This window comes from Porites lutea, chromosome 14 (genome assembly GCF_958299795.1).
Source record: "Porites lutea chromosome 14, jaPorLute2.1, whole genome shotgun sequence".
Taxonomy (NCBI): domain Eukaryota; kingdom Metazoa; phylum Cnidaria; class Anthozoa; order Scleractinia; family Poritidae; genus Porites; species Porites lutea.
In genome coordinates, this window is record NC_133214.1 from 13,787,845 (window position 1) to 13,802,933 (window position 15,089).

General features: G+C 39.8%; 1 protein-coding gene across 2 annotated transcripts in view; it reads right to left on the reverse strand.

Moving 5' to 3' along the window:
• Nucleotides 1-15,089, reverse strand: part of LOC140925313 (protein mono-ADP-ribosyltransferase PARP14-like) — a 21,489-nt gene that overhangs the window by 2,302 nt on the left and 4,098 nt on the right. Inside the window, exons 2-4 of one of the 2 annotated variants that reach the window (XM_073375317.1) lie at nucleotides 9,696-12,174; nucleotides 7,133-7,459; nucleotides 1,571-2,613 (exon numbers count right to left, since the gene is read on the reverse strand). In XM_073375317.1, the coding sequence (XP_073231418.1) occupies nucleotides 2,339-2,613; nucleotides 7,133-7,459; nucleotides 9,696-12,099 (3,006 nt within the window). In that variant the 5' untranslated portion in view covers nucleotides 12,100-12,174 and the 3' untranslated portion in view covers nucleotides 1,571-2,338. Of the gene's footprint in view, nucleotides 1-1,570; nucleotides 2,614-7,132; nucleotides 7,460-9,695; nucleotides 12,175-15,089 lie in introns of those variants that run through there. The other variant, XM_073375318.1, reaches the window with a different exon arrangement.

Here is a 15,089-nt window from a genome sequence, read left to right on the forward strand (position 1 = left end):
AGATAACCTCTTGACTACATGAAATATATGTTATTGCGTGAAATTGAAGGCATATATAAATCTGTAAAAATTTAATTATCTTATTATTAGATTAAATTAAAGGTTCTAAATTATATCTATCAGTTCAGTAAGTAAGTTCTGTTTGATGGAAATAAAACGGCGTCATAAAGAACTGATTTTTCGTGGAATTTTTCTTGTAGTTATTTAGTAACGAGGACGTCTTTTTACACTTAAACCAGAATTAGTTTTGTTTGGTTTTTTTTTCATTTTTAAAATTTTGTAATCCCAGTGTGTTTTGAATAACAAAAGCCCTAATTTGCACAGGAAAGCAAAACCCCAAAGGATTCTGGTTGCGTTCGACATTGGAAGAACGAAAGTCCTCACGTTGGGAATCTTATGGTACTTGGTTATCCTGTGGTACTCATGGGTGACCTCTTTAGCTACTTGTTTTTTCCTGGTTCGTCTGCATTTTCGCCGCCATTTTTTATATGTGCTTGCGCATCACCCTGGTTAGATCATGGCCACACCCAGATAATGCAACTGATGTGGATAATCACAGAGTTCTTCGAGTTCGGCAAGTTCCTACCTTTCTCGGTGTTACCACATTGTTAGGTCAAGAGATTTTATACCGATCAAATCGAGCTCAAACGTTAAAGAAATTTCCCGCGCGTTTGAGTCTATTAATTTATTCACAGTATTATTTCTCACTTGCACGCAAAACATTCCGGGATAAAGTGCTTTTGCCGAATTTTACCCGCGTACTTCTTAGGTTATACATGTAAGCCTTTATCGATGTCTGTCGCAGGATTTTGGAGATAAGACCATGAATATAGAGAGTTTTCACTGACGTGGCCAGCATCTATGCAAATTTATGGAAACAAGAAAGATTTTGCATATTAAGAAAAGAGTTTAACCCTCGAAGGATTGTCTTGGCACACCAACATGGCCGCCGTTTCATTGTTTTGGAACACCAACATGGCCGCCGTGACGTCATGTGAAAACGCTCTTTTAAGCGTTTTCACTCACGTGGCCGACATCTATGCAAATTTATTGGACAAAAGAAAGCGTTTTCATAAGAAAAGAGTTCAACTCCCGAAGGATTTGTTTGGTACACCAACGTGGTCACCATTTCGTTGTTTAGGAACACGAATATGGCCACGGTGACGTCATGTGAAAACACCCTATACGTTAAAAACACGATGAACTGAGTCAGCTACACAAACTGAATTAAAATGAACAGTTTGCATAATGGCAAACGATTTTGTACCTTAAGCGATGTCTGGTTCATTGACATGATCATTGCCGCTATGATCATTTTAAACTTTAACTTATTTTAGGCAAGAAGCCATGTTTACTTTCGAGTTTACCATGCTTTTGGACGTTTGTGGTGATATGCCTTTAGGCTTTATGTCTGCGATATACTTATTTTTATTGAGGCTATACTCGAAGGTGAATAAGGCATTGTAAAAATTTGAAGCCGTCTACCTGGAGAGCAAAAAAAAATTTTATTGTTTAAAAATATGTTTTCATGATCTTTAAAGCAAAAAATACTAATTTAAAAACACACTCAGTAATCTAGTGGTAGTAAAGTATCGCTTTGTGCTAATGGCTTGTTGGAGGGAACTTCCTGACCATTTTCGGGTGCACTTGAAGTTCATTTCAAGTGCACATGAGACTAACTTAAGTGCGAATGGGTCCGCGTGTGAACTCACTTTTCAACGTGAAGTTACTAACTGATCTTAATCGTAACTGCACCGTTACATAAAAGTACAATTAGGGACCTTTATAATCAATTTTTTCATGGGAAGGCGCAAACTGCAGTTTGCAGTTCCACGTTGCCGGGATTTCACATTTTAGCAAGATAATCCTTGTTTAGTATTGCCATGTCATTTTTCGTCACTAACCGCTGGAAGCTCTTCCTGACGTTCAAAGTGAACTGCAAACGGGACCGTTAGACCGTGGTCACGTGACATCTACATGTTTGCAGTTTGCGGTTTCCCATGAAAAACGTGATGTTTAAGGTGTCTATTAACTTCCACACACTTAACTGCATTACAGCGTGCAGTTCACAGCAAAAAAACGTGTCATAGCCCACAAGATTGTGGTTACACGAGCTAAATGCAAAAAAAAAAAAAATTAAAAAGTGACAAAAATAACGCGTAGACAGGTAAAGGGTAGCCCCTGACTTGATAAGGTAGCAAACGCAGTATTTGTATGAAAGCAAAAGGGAGTCTTCGAAAACACGTGACTGCTTCGTCATCGTTGCATAAGTTGTTATACTGCAAGTTCCAGTGAATAACTATCTACAAATCTACTGTCACCAGTTTTCCAAATTTTTCTAAAACCATATAATATACTCAGGATAACATTGAGCATCGTTGAAAACGACAAAGATTGTTGGAAATGATGTATTGTCAACTACCGAATCATATAGAATTGTGATCTTGTTTGGGTCTTTTGGGTCAGGCTGGAGGAGGCCAGGACGTCCTTGACAATAGTCTCCAACCAGGACCCGGGCAAGGTACATCGCACCACCACCACCTGCCCCTCCAGCGTAACGAAACGAGTAAGAAGCATCTCTGGCGAAGTACACACCAAATCCATAGGCCGTCCCTATAACGTGAAAAACAGCAACAACAAAGCGTGTTTCCTGAAGGCCTGAGTTAGACTGGAAAATCGTAGCCTCTTTTCCCGGCCAAGGTATCTCATGAATATCTCAGATCTTGAGTTTTTATTATTTTTGTCTCAGGATTTTGTCTCAAAAGAAGCCCAGGCTAATAATGGGAACATTAAAGGTGAACTGCTACCAGAATCATTTGCTCGCTCGAGGTTGAGCAAAATATCCTGATTTGCCAAGCGTAGTCAATCGAACCAAATCGAACTCCAGTCATTCGATTGACCTCGATTGGGCTCGGTAATCGAACATAATCGAACTCACCCAAGTTTGCCAATCGAACACAATGAAGAGTAGAGTAATCAATTTATTTCTCTCTATAGGTTTGTATACCAATTTATAGAAACAGATAATTCACTATTTAGAAATAACTAAACAAACACAATCAAACACTTTAACAATCGATCACATGGAACGCTCGGAAGTGGAAGCTTTAACAAATGGAGACAGAAAGTTTTGTTTCGTTTCAAACAAGGCGTTGCGATTAACAAATAAGTTATGTGTTACGGCTTCAATTTCAAAATTTGTACACAGGCAAGATGTCAGAGAGAAGGGGAAAACGTGAAACCCAGCATGACTAACAATTCTGGATTCCACGAGTGCTCAGGTAGTGTAGGAGCCGCTCGTAAGGTCTTTCCTTATTGGTCGCAGGAAACAATGACATTGTCATAGTGAAAGATTGAAAGATGGTAAATTTTAAGCTCGGTGAAACAAACGTGAAAATGAAATTATCAGCATGTCACGAGCGCGGGACAAAGAAAAAATTTAAGTCCCCGACAGGATTCGAACCTATGACCTCCCAAACACAGAATCCCCTGGGGGCAAACTGGTTTCAGTCTCCTCAGGGCAGCAAGTGCTTTTGCGACTTTACCACTGACCTCTGAAATATGAGTTCCCCAAGAAAGTTTCATTCACCAACACGCCTACTGACTCTTTCTATTGAGTGACTATCCAGACAAATATCTGGTTCACTAGCAGAACAGAGAGATTATGTATTTTTAGAAGAATAAGTGAAATTAGTGACACCAGCATACATCCTGACATCTGACAGAAGGTTACAGTTAAACAAGTCATTTATAAGAATCAAAGGGAGCCAAGGATAGAACCCTGAGGCACCCCGCAATGTATAGAGCTAGTATCAGAATTGACATTATTTGTGACTTAAATCTGAGATTTGTCAGATTAGATTAGATCAATAAACAGAATTGCATTAGTTGAACCGCCATCGATATTGAGATACCAGTTGTCTGTCATGTCGTTAAGAGCAATCGAAGTAGAGTGCTGTGGTCTAAAACCAGATTAAAATTAAGAGAGTAAGTTTTTCTCATCCAAATACTTATACCTCTGATTGAAAATTTATTACTTATATAAAGATGCTAGTCAATTTTTCAAACCTGCCTAAGTGGGAAATCTTCCCGATTGAATTGAAACTAAATGCTCTCTTTTGCCGAGCAAAATCGAACAAATTGGGTCGATTTACTTTGATGGTAGAGTTCAGTAATTAAACTCACGCGTTCGCGAATTAATCGAACTCACTGAAAAGCTCTAGACCGATTATGTTCGATTACCAAACCAATCGTACAACAATCCGATCCGACCGGTTAGGATCTATTGCGTTCAACTGATTTTTGGTTCGGTTTCGTCCGATTAGCTACACCGGGGATTTGTCAGTGGTGAGCAGATAATGATAATGATCTGCGAGACACTGACAAATCACGATATTTTTCGATAACCGAGTTTGATAATTGTTCTATCATTTGGTCACCGAGGTTGTTTTAATTAAGGTCTTCGGGAAAGAGTAATTACAGAGATCAAATAGATTTCTTCTCATATTTCAGTAATTTATTCTTTCAACTTTAAATTGTAAATACAGTTATAAAACCGTTTCATAACAAAATGTATCCATCGATTAAACTCAGTGAAGAATTTTAAGAACACGTTTACAGTCTTCAAGGACTTAAAATCCGAAAAAAGGGGAACAAGAAGGTGGAAAGCGTGGTTTCATTTACGTATGAGCAGAATATTATTTGCAGCCAAATACACTTGACGACATTGCGCATGAGCAGACCATTATTTGTAGCCGCTTATTTACAGGTCACGTGGTAGGCTCTTGGCCAATCAAAAGGGAGAAGAGTTTGCTTGAATTAAATACGAAAAGAATCAACTGCTACACGGAATTCCCTAAAATCATAAGTCCCCCATAAAACGCTAAATTAGGCATTTTCACGTTGTAGTCGTGCAAAAACGGCGGGAAAGAATGTACAAAAAAGTGTTTTTAATTGTCAATACTTTTCAAGTTTGAGCATAAACTGCTTCGTCATTGACCAAGATTTGGAATAATTACCGTCATAGCTGTATTAGATAAAGATGAAAATTTGTTATGATCAGGGTTACAACGGCATCGTAGTTGCCATAACAACGAAATGACGCCATTACCTATTTCTTGGCACTGGGAACTGTTCTTTCACAATCATTCACAAAAACTCTTTTCCTCCAAAAGCTGCCTCGATATTCACAAAGTTTAAAAAGCAAAATCTGTAAGAGCGTCATCGGTATATTTTAGAATGAAGTTTTTATGGTTAAAAATACGATAAAAATTAACTGCACAATCCCGATGTTTGGTCATTAATTGTAGAAAACGGAGAGCTTTTGAACTGCAATTTCACCTTACAGTCGTTTCAATCTTTTTGAAAACGTGTGAAAGATCATTTGAATAGTATGTATCGAGGCGGTCTTGTAAACATTTTTGTCTACTTGAACCTATAAGCGAATAATGTTGAAGCCGCTTGAAAGATTTTTTTGAAAAAGTATTGAGATTACCGAGATTAACCGTCGTTTTATATAACCTTTGAGTCTTGAGATTATTTGATGTATTGTAAGGCAATAAAATAACTGGCTACAATGCGCTAATTTTTTGTCCAAAGTTTGGTGTTTACAAGTGAGAACCTCTCATTATTCAGGGTATTGTTTTCGTGGACAACAATAGCCAACATTTCAGCATATTTCAAATGCATTGTTAGTTACTGCTGTTCACGTGAAAATGGAATCGTTGCTATGACAACTCCTGTTTCGTTGTCACCCTGATCATAGCAATTGTTCATCTTTATTTCTAATACAGCTATCATGGTGATAATTTTTCCAAACATTTGTTAATGGCGACATATTTTATGCTTAAACGTGGGAGGTATTGACCACGAAAAACCCGATCGAACCTAAAGTCCCTAAAGTTTCCTGCGAAACAAGAGAAAGTTATGTCCTTTGACGTCTTGATGTAGACGTCACGTGGACGCGCATGTCCGATGCAAAAGCAAACGGTCGCTCGCAGTGGCTTCTCTCCCTTCGTGTAGCGTTGGGTCCTGCCAGGAGAAACACTACTCGCAGTGCAACGCTAGGCGCACCAATCATAAGCTTTTTTCGCGCCAGTATTTAATAAGGCATACACACTCATCAAATAAAGAGAAACTTTCCATTCTCCACCCTTCCTATATAAGTCGAAGTGTATTCCCCAAAATTTCAACATTTGGATAGACAAAGCAGAGTGCTAAACAGGTTCTCTGAGACGCATACTGTACAAGGATTTTTTAGCTATGTGGAGAGAAATGATTAGAATCGCCAAGATAATTTTGAACACTGCTGGGCAGAATGGATGTTTCACTTTACTTTGTAACGTTTTGGTATCACTATTGTGTAATAAAGGCATTTAAAGATGTACTGAAGTATGGACCGTGCGATGGCGAGGTAAATACATCCAGGCTGAGGTATGAGATTTCTCTGTACTGATGACTAAACGGATGAGGTGAATAAGTTATTTATTATACACGTATGGCCTTTTCCTTTAGGACCTGAGCCTGTGATCAATTAAAACCAACATCTGGTCAGCGGATGACTTAAAAAAACACGTCACCTCAATGAGCTGCACACTTGTTTTCGAGATGCAATCAGGTGACATTGGTCAGCAGATACCCTTTTTGGCCATAAAATGGATGCCCACTATCAAGTTAAACACAGATTGTATATGCCTTGGACACCTTGCTAGTAATGCCCGGTCGTTACAAGAAAACAGCCAATCAGAGCGCGCGTACTATCGTAGCCATATAATAAAAATTATAAATTGTAAATTGTAATTTGTTTACCCAGAGAGCACTAAGGAGTTCATAAGAACTCGTTGAAATGTGTCCGTGCGTTCCAGATCGAATTGGAATTTGAAAGTGTTGGTTTTTAAGGAGAGGGGAAAACCAGAGTACCCGGAGAAAAACCTCTCGGAATAAGGGAGAAAACCAACAACAAACTCAACCCACATATGGCGTCGTCGCCAGGATTCGAACCTGGGCCATACTGGTGCGAGGCGAGTGCTCTCACCACTACGCCACCCTTGCCCTTAGGTTAATAAAGGTTTCTTATGGTACGAATTGGCTTGTTCAGTTTTCTCTAGAGGAGACTGTAACCAAATGCACCTACCATTTTTTCCACAGAAGCTCCTGTTAAATCCCTGGCTGTTGATTGCGTCGATACTTTTCCCATCAGTTCCGTGAAACAGCTTCCGTTCACTGTTTCCCCCACATCTTTTATCCATCTGTTGCTTTTTCCCCATGAACGTGCGGTAGAGTTCAGGATTCTGTACTCGTTCAATTTTCTGAACGTTCACGTTAGGAACAGTTGCTTGAAACTGGCGCAAGACGTCTTGGTACTCGATGGAGTTTGTGTTTAACGGTACCAAAGTCACTTTTTCATGACTTGGCATTGGAGCCCAGTTGTCGGGAAGAGGAATCCCTTCACTCTTATTAGCTTAAAAACATCAAGTGAAATTTCAAAAAAGAAAAAAGAGCAATGAGCAAACAAGTCTTCTGTCATTTCGAAAACGTTCCTGGATAAATATTTCCCCTGGGTCTTCTAAACGACCTTATTCCTCTTTCCCTCCTTAAGGTCGCGGGGGACACCATAAGCTCATTGTTTCTCATTTATTTATAGAGCATGCACGAAATGCAACGACTGACATTGACAAGTTCACGAAATATTTAAGAGTGGATAAAATATGGCCCAAGTCCACGTCTGGCACGGAGACTGGGAGAAAAATGTTTCCGGTTACTTCGAGCGAGGTTATTGGAAAAAAAGTGCACGCTACAATCCCGAAAGGTAATATGGGATATGATCTATACTCTGTTCCTGACGACCTGTAGCTGTCGAACCTACTTTTGTTGCTTTCCTTTAGCACTCGCAAACATATTTCCGTGGCCTCTCCTGCCATTCCTTCAAATTTCTTTTTAGAACAGTGAATTCAAAACCAACCACAATACCTTTCGGGATTGTTGCGTGAACTTTTTCCGACAACCTTTCTTGGAACAGCTGAGTTCCAAAGTTACAAGCGGGCATTGTTCTTTCTGATTTCAGCACTAAAGGGTGGAATGTAGTAATCATAATTACATATCTTGCTCGGCACTCACGTATGATCCATATTTTATCCAGTCATGGGTATCTTTTAAGCTTGTCGATGTCATTCATTGCACTTCATACATACGCTTTAAATAAATGCATAAGAATGAACCCAAGGTGTCCCCCGTGACCTTCAGAAAATAGGCTTGGAATGAGAAATACATATGGGATATTACATGGCCGCGCGGAAATACGAAATTTCTCTTCGAGTGTTGAAAAACACGAGTGACATATTTTTCAACACGAGAAGAGAAGTTTCGTATCTCCAAGCGGCCATGCAATGTTACATTTATTATACAAACACCAAAGAAATACCAAATCATTTCACTTTATAGTTTTTTGGTGTGAAAGGCGCGATTTGTTGTGTAGCCGTAACAACGGTGATATTTCACGTGTGAAGATATCAAGTTTTCGCGCGAAAGGTCACATGGTATTTCATTCGTGTTTATATAATTAATAGATGTATCAAAACGCCCGAAATAATAAAGTCGCACCTTCTTGTATGGAATGCCGGGATTAAAGATAGGTAAAGAAGAAAACACTTAACGTCATTAGCACTTTTAATGTTCCCTCAACGTTGTTGTTCATTGTTTTTTTTTATGCTGCCATAATAGAAGAAATTGAAGAAAATAATTTGTTTTTAATTCCTCATTTTCCTCTTGGAATAAATCATATTTTGTCCAGCGATCTCAATTGTTATTGGTTCTTGAGTATTCAATTACCATTTATGAAAAAATGACAATAAATCCCTGCCCTGAATTCTATTTCAATTAAAACAAGCGTCATTGTTTCAGTGTAATACACAATTTACCTGTATAAAATGTCTATAACATTTTCAAATTAGGCAGATATGGGTAAAAGCACGTTGACCAGGACCGGAACAAACAGTGGACGAAACAATGGATTTGCTTCAAATTTGCTCGGCGCATATTCTTGGTTTGCAACCGCGTGACAAGGCAGCCATGTTGGATGACAATACAATATAATTATTTCTTGAGGAATTTACATGAAAATAGAGTTAAGTTCCGAGAGGCGAGAAATGCTTTTGTTCTTGTCATTCAACATGGCCGCCGTGACGTCATGTGCAAACCAGAAAACCAGCAATATGATGCGCATAGGCCACTTTCGAGTTCCAAAAACCCTCTTTTTCAAAATGAGGCCAAGTGCCCACCTTTTCTTGTGAAAATAAGTTTTATTTGCATGAGAATGAAAAATCATTTCCATATCAAAGGCTGAGCACTTAACCTCGTTTTGATACAGAGGCCCGGGGGAACTCGGAAATGGCTTGTTTGTGTAAAACCCGTTTAAATAGGTATGCAGATTCGGCATTTATCACCTTTGCTCGCATTTATTCCTTAGTTTGGACAAATTCACGTAATATTTGAGCAAATTTGAAGCAAACCCGTGTTTTCGTCTAGTGAAAAAGAAGCTTTAACATCTGGAAAAAGTTAACTGAATTGTATTTACAAAATCGTAAGATACTGGAGGCAGTGGGATGGTCAGTCAACAGAAAATGGTATTTCGGTACAAATAAAACTCCAACCGAAAACAAAACATATAACTATATAAAAACGTTTTAAACAACCGTTACCTCCTTTTACTGTCCTAGTAATCTTCATTTGATCTCCCTGACAGCGACCAGTTCCACTTTTCAGATCGATCAAGAACGTCTTACCATTTACAACCACAGTTGTAGTAGATTCATGTTTACTTTGCGCCATCTCTAGCTTAGCGTTGGTCGTCTTGTCAAAAACTTGCTTTCTTCCACGAAGAGTATAACTCCATTCAACTACACTCGAGACCAAATGTGCGTTGTCATCCTCTTGTTTCTTTTTTTCTTTTTTGATCCCTTTGTTTATTTCGTCCGTTATCTTTGTAACCATATCAGGCAAATCTTCAGAAAACCCACGCAGTATTATGCTTTTGCGAGTTTTATTAACAGTGATTTCTACATCGTACTTGTACGCCTCTTGCTTAAGTTGGTTAACCTGAATATCAGAAAGAGAACAGATTCCTTCCATATCGACTTTTTTGGTGATACACGCGCTGGAGAACAGTTTCTTTAATTCATCCATAGCCTTTTTAACATTGCTTTTACCACTAGTAACCCAGACTGTGACACTTAGGTTGCTTGACGGGAGCACAGCTTTTATGTTACCTGAACTTCCACGCGAAGCAGTCGTCATAGAAAGCAATGAAGATTGTTGTTCTTGGAGAAAGGCTTGTGTCATTTGCTTTTGAAACACAACGACACGTATTGTAGAGATACTCGTAAAGTGTCCACTCATTTTACCCAAGGCCTGGAAGATAACCTGCGCCGATTCCGTGGCGGAAAGACCAAAGCCACCCGTTCCGATGGCTGGAATGGAAATGGCCTTAATGTCATTTGCATCTGCCAGGCGAAGACCTTCTTCAAGACATGTCTGAAGTTGTTGTTTATCCGCGGTTGCGGCCACTATGTGAATAATGTGCTTTGCAATCAATGTTCCTCCACTTGTCATCACAGCTGAACCTGGGGCTTGGGTTCCCTTTTGATTCAATTCTTGTTGGACTCGTGGGCCACACGTTTGTGCTATAGCATTACTTAGTTGCCCAGCGTTTTTCATGTTCAGATCTGTACCGACAACATTCACGATTGCATTGCTATTCTCTTGAGTCAAATTACCGTTTACAACATCAACTTTGATTGGAATGCCAGACAGGGAGGGGGTCGCTAAGGACGGCATAGGAGGCAATGAAGGTTTTTGTTGCTCTCTTTGAAACGCGTGTACCATTTGGGTCTGAAACACAACGATACGTACCGTGGAGATATTTTCGAAGTTTTCACCCATGTTGTTCAAGGCCTGGAAGATTAGTTGGGCCGATTCCGAGGCAGAAAGACCAAAGCCACCTGTTCCAATGGCTGGAACAGAAATGGATTTAATGCCATTTGCATCTGCCAGCCGCAGACCTTCTCCAAGACATGTCTCAAGTTCTTGTCTATCAGCGGTTGTTGCCACGATGTGAATAATGTGCCTCGCAATCAATGTTCCTCCACTCGTTACTACAGCTGAACCTGGGGTTTGAGTTCCCTTTTGATTCAATTCTTGTTGCACTTGTGAACCGCAACTTTGGGCTATTACTTGACTAAGTTGCCCAAAGTTGTTCATGTTCAGATCTGTACCGATGACATTCACGATGGCTTCGCTCGACTCTTTAGTCAAATCACCTGTTACCACATCAACTTTGACTGGGCTGCTAAACATTGAAGGGGCGGCTACAGCTGTTAAAGGAGACAATGATGATTTCTGGTGTTGCTGTTGTTGAAAAACGTTTACCATTTGAGCCTGGAATACAACTATACGTACTTTATTGATATTCGTGAAGTTTCCACCCACATTGTTCAATGCCTGGAAGATAATCCGGGCCGATTCTGCGGCAGGGAGACCATAGCCACCTGTTCCGATGGCTGGCACAGAAATGGATTTGATGCCATTTGTATCTGCCAGGCGAAGACCTTCTTCTAGGCATCTCTGAAGATGTGTCTTATCTGACGATCCAGTCACAATGTGAATGATGTGCTTCATTGCTAAACGCCCACCGCTTGTCATTACAGCTGAACCTGGGCTTTGTGTTCCCATCTGCCTGCATTCTTGTTGTACTTGGAGACCACCAGTATCTGCAATTATTTTGCTAAGCTGTCCAAAGTTGCACATATCCATGTCACGACCGATCACATTCACAATGGCTTCAGTTGTTTCTTGGGTTATATCCCCTTGGATGACTTCAATGTTCATCCCACCAGTTCCATCTGTGTTTGGAGCCGTATTAGTTGGATTCTGCAATTTCATTACTTCCTGCTTGAAAGCACCTATAAGGGCTTGATCCTTATAATAAATAACAAAACGAATGTCTTTTAAGGTTGTATGAGGACTTTTTTCACAGGCTTTTATTGTCTCATCCAACATAATTCTTGAGGCCTCAAGAGGAGGAAATCCCAGGTTGCCCGTTCCCATGACAGGAAATGCAATGGATGTTACTCGCAGCTCTTCAGCTTTGAGAATGCAACTTTTTACAATGGCTCGAAGTATCTAGAGAACAGAAGACACTATCAGTGAACAGATGAATAAGTTTTATGTTTTGAAGCGTGATGACCGCGAAAAAGTAATGCAACTGTTACGTGTGACATTACTTTTGACACCATGAAGCATGAGCAAACACATGGTTCTCGCAAAAACAAAAAAAAAGCAAAGAGTTTCAACTTCGCTTTAAAGATTAAAGTATGGAAAATGGGAAGGGTCTTGTGCATTGGTATAAACTCCATGAGAAACTCTAAATATGACGGCCTTTTTTGATCCAAGATTGTTGTTTCTACTCTTCCTCAACAGCCCTTTGAGAACCAAGCAAACAATCTCGGACACGATGGCCGCCCCTACAAGTGTCAGTTCTTAGGAGGTTCTCAATGTCCATGCACTTTTCTCACCTGGTTCTTTAAAAAAGCAAGTGTTATAGAACTCTTAATGTGAAATACTTAGTTTGGACCGTAATACAGGACCAATATATCTACTATACTGTGCTTCCCTTAGGTAGCAGACATTCTTGGAATCATAAAAGTGTCTGAATTTCTCAAATTAAGACTTCAGTTTTTTAAATTAAAAATATCGGATATATAATTCGAGAATAAATTATCATTGACTTTGTACATTATCATCATCATCATCATCATCATCATTATTATTATTATTATAAACGTTTTCAATGCTATTAATTGCTTCCTTCACTCTCCTAGAACCGGGGCCAATAGAGTACTAAAGTGTGACGTCATAAAAATGAAATTTCTGAAACTATGGGATTTGTCAGGATATTCTGAAAGAACAATGTCCAAGAGGCCTACTCGCCAAAAATGAGCATTTCGGGGCAAATTGTCTCTGAGATGTTAGCCGGTTATACTCAGAAAGCCGCATACAAACCCTTCGAATTTTTTGGGGGGGTCGACCCAAAAAAATTTAGAAGGGTTTGTATGGAGTTTTCTAAGCATAACTGGGTTACGATCTCAGAGACAATTTGCCCGAAATGCTCATTTTTGGCAAGTAGGCCTCTTGGACATTGTTCTTTCAGAATATCCTGACAAATCCAATAATTTCAGGAATTTCATTTTTATGACGTCACACTTTAGTACTCTATCCTTGGTCCTGAGGTACCAGGGGAGTTTTTTATTTGATGGACAGAAACCTTCTCAGATATACGCCGTTCCTAGGAGAGTGATCTTTTGCATATCATTAATGTTACTAGCTCCAGGGATCTTTCCTAAATTCTGGTCCATTCCCTCTCTAAGTCTCAGCGCACCAACAATATCCGGCACAGTCTCTGTCCTCATTCCTCACATTCTTGTGGTTTCAATCTCAAGATCTTTGTATTTTGAAAGCTTTTCAATGGCTGTCGTCGAGGTGTTTTGGTCGGATGGTACTGATACATCTATATGTTTGCAACACCGGTTGGCATGGTCCTTGATTACTATATCAGGCTTGTTCACTGGCAGTTCCCTATCCGTATGTATCTGCATATCCCAGAGAATTGTGACTTCTTCGTTTTCGGTAACCGTCTCTGACTTGTGTTCATACCACCTCCCTGGGACTTCAACACTGAAATGCTGACAGACCTTCCAATGGATATATGCAGCTGCCTTATTGTGCCTCTCTAGATAGTCAGTTTTTGCAAGTTCGGGACACCAGATATGATGTGATCTACTGTTTCTTCGTGCTTGTGGCATATCCTGCACAGTGGACTGGTGCTGTCCTTCACAACCCTTGCAATAAGACGTGGTAGGGAGGCTCTGGTCTTGGGCTGCTATTATCAGTCCCTCTGTCTCAGCTTTCAGTCCTGTACTTCTGAGCCACTGGTTGGTTTTATAATCGTCAACATCTGCTTCTCTTATTCTTTTGGGGTATCGTCCGTGTAGCTCTTTTTCTTCCCAATGCTTCTTTTTTCTTCCCACTGCTTCACTTAACTATCTTAGGCCTGTTGCTTTACCTTCTGTTTTACTCTCCTAGCAAACGTAGTAGAGAACTATAGATTCTAAGACGAGAACCACTACGAGTACGAGATTTTCTCAATAGCAAGTAGTACTCGCGCGTGAACCAGTGTCATTTTGGCGAGAAAACGTGGTAGCCGTTGTCATTCTAATACAAGTTTTAGCGAGAGTGTCGTAGTGGTGGGAACAAGTTATCAAATGTTAGAAGTTTTAGCATTTTGCAATCGGGAGAGGGCTCAACCTCCTTCAATGCCGATAACAGTGCTAAATTTTCTGGTGAAAAAAAAGTACAATGAAGAATTCTAAGGTGTATCCTCTTGACAATATGCGAAAAAACTTTAAATCAAATATCGTACTCGTACTCTTTCTTGTCCTCGAATCTAAAGGTCTCTATTAACTCGTTCATTTGCTGCCCTAAATCGAGGTTATTATAATTATTATTATTATTATTATTGTTATTATTATATTACCGTATGGGAAAATAGGAAGGGATTTTATTGATCAAGTGACTTTGCATATTAATGACTGGAATAGTGGTTCGGACAATCAGCACATATCCCTGAAAGCAGCTTTTGTGCTTCTCGCTGTAGGGTTCCAAAAGCCAAGCCCGAAGTCTAAGGCAAAAGATTATCAAGACGTCTTGTCTAAGCGCCTAATACTTTGGAGGCAAGGTGAAATTAATAAGTTATTACGCGAAGGTAGAATTATTCAAGGTCGTATCGGAAAACTCAAGGCGTCGGAACCGCCCGATAGATCTAAGGTTTTTGCTAAGCTTGTACTGGAAGGTCAAATCAACTCAGCGCTGCGTTTCCTGAGTGAAACAACTAGAGGTGGTGTGCTGTCTTTAACAGATGAGGTCATGTCGCAGTTAAAACAGAAACATCCCAATCCACAATCAGCCAAATTAGGTTCACTGCTTTTCGGGCCAATTGATGACCAGTATCCGGAATCCGTGTATACAGAGATTAACGGAGA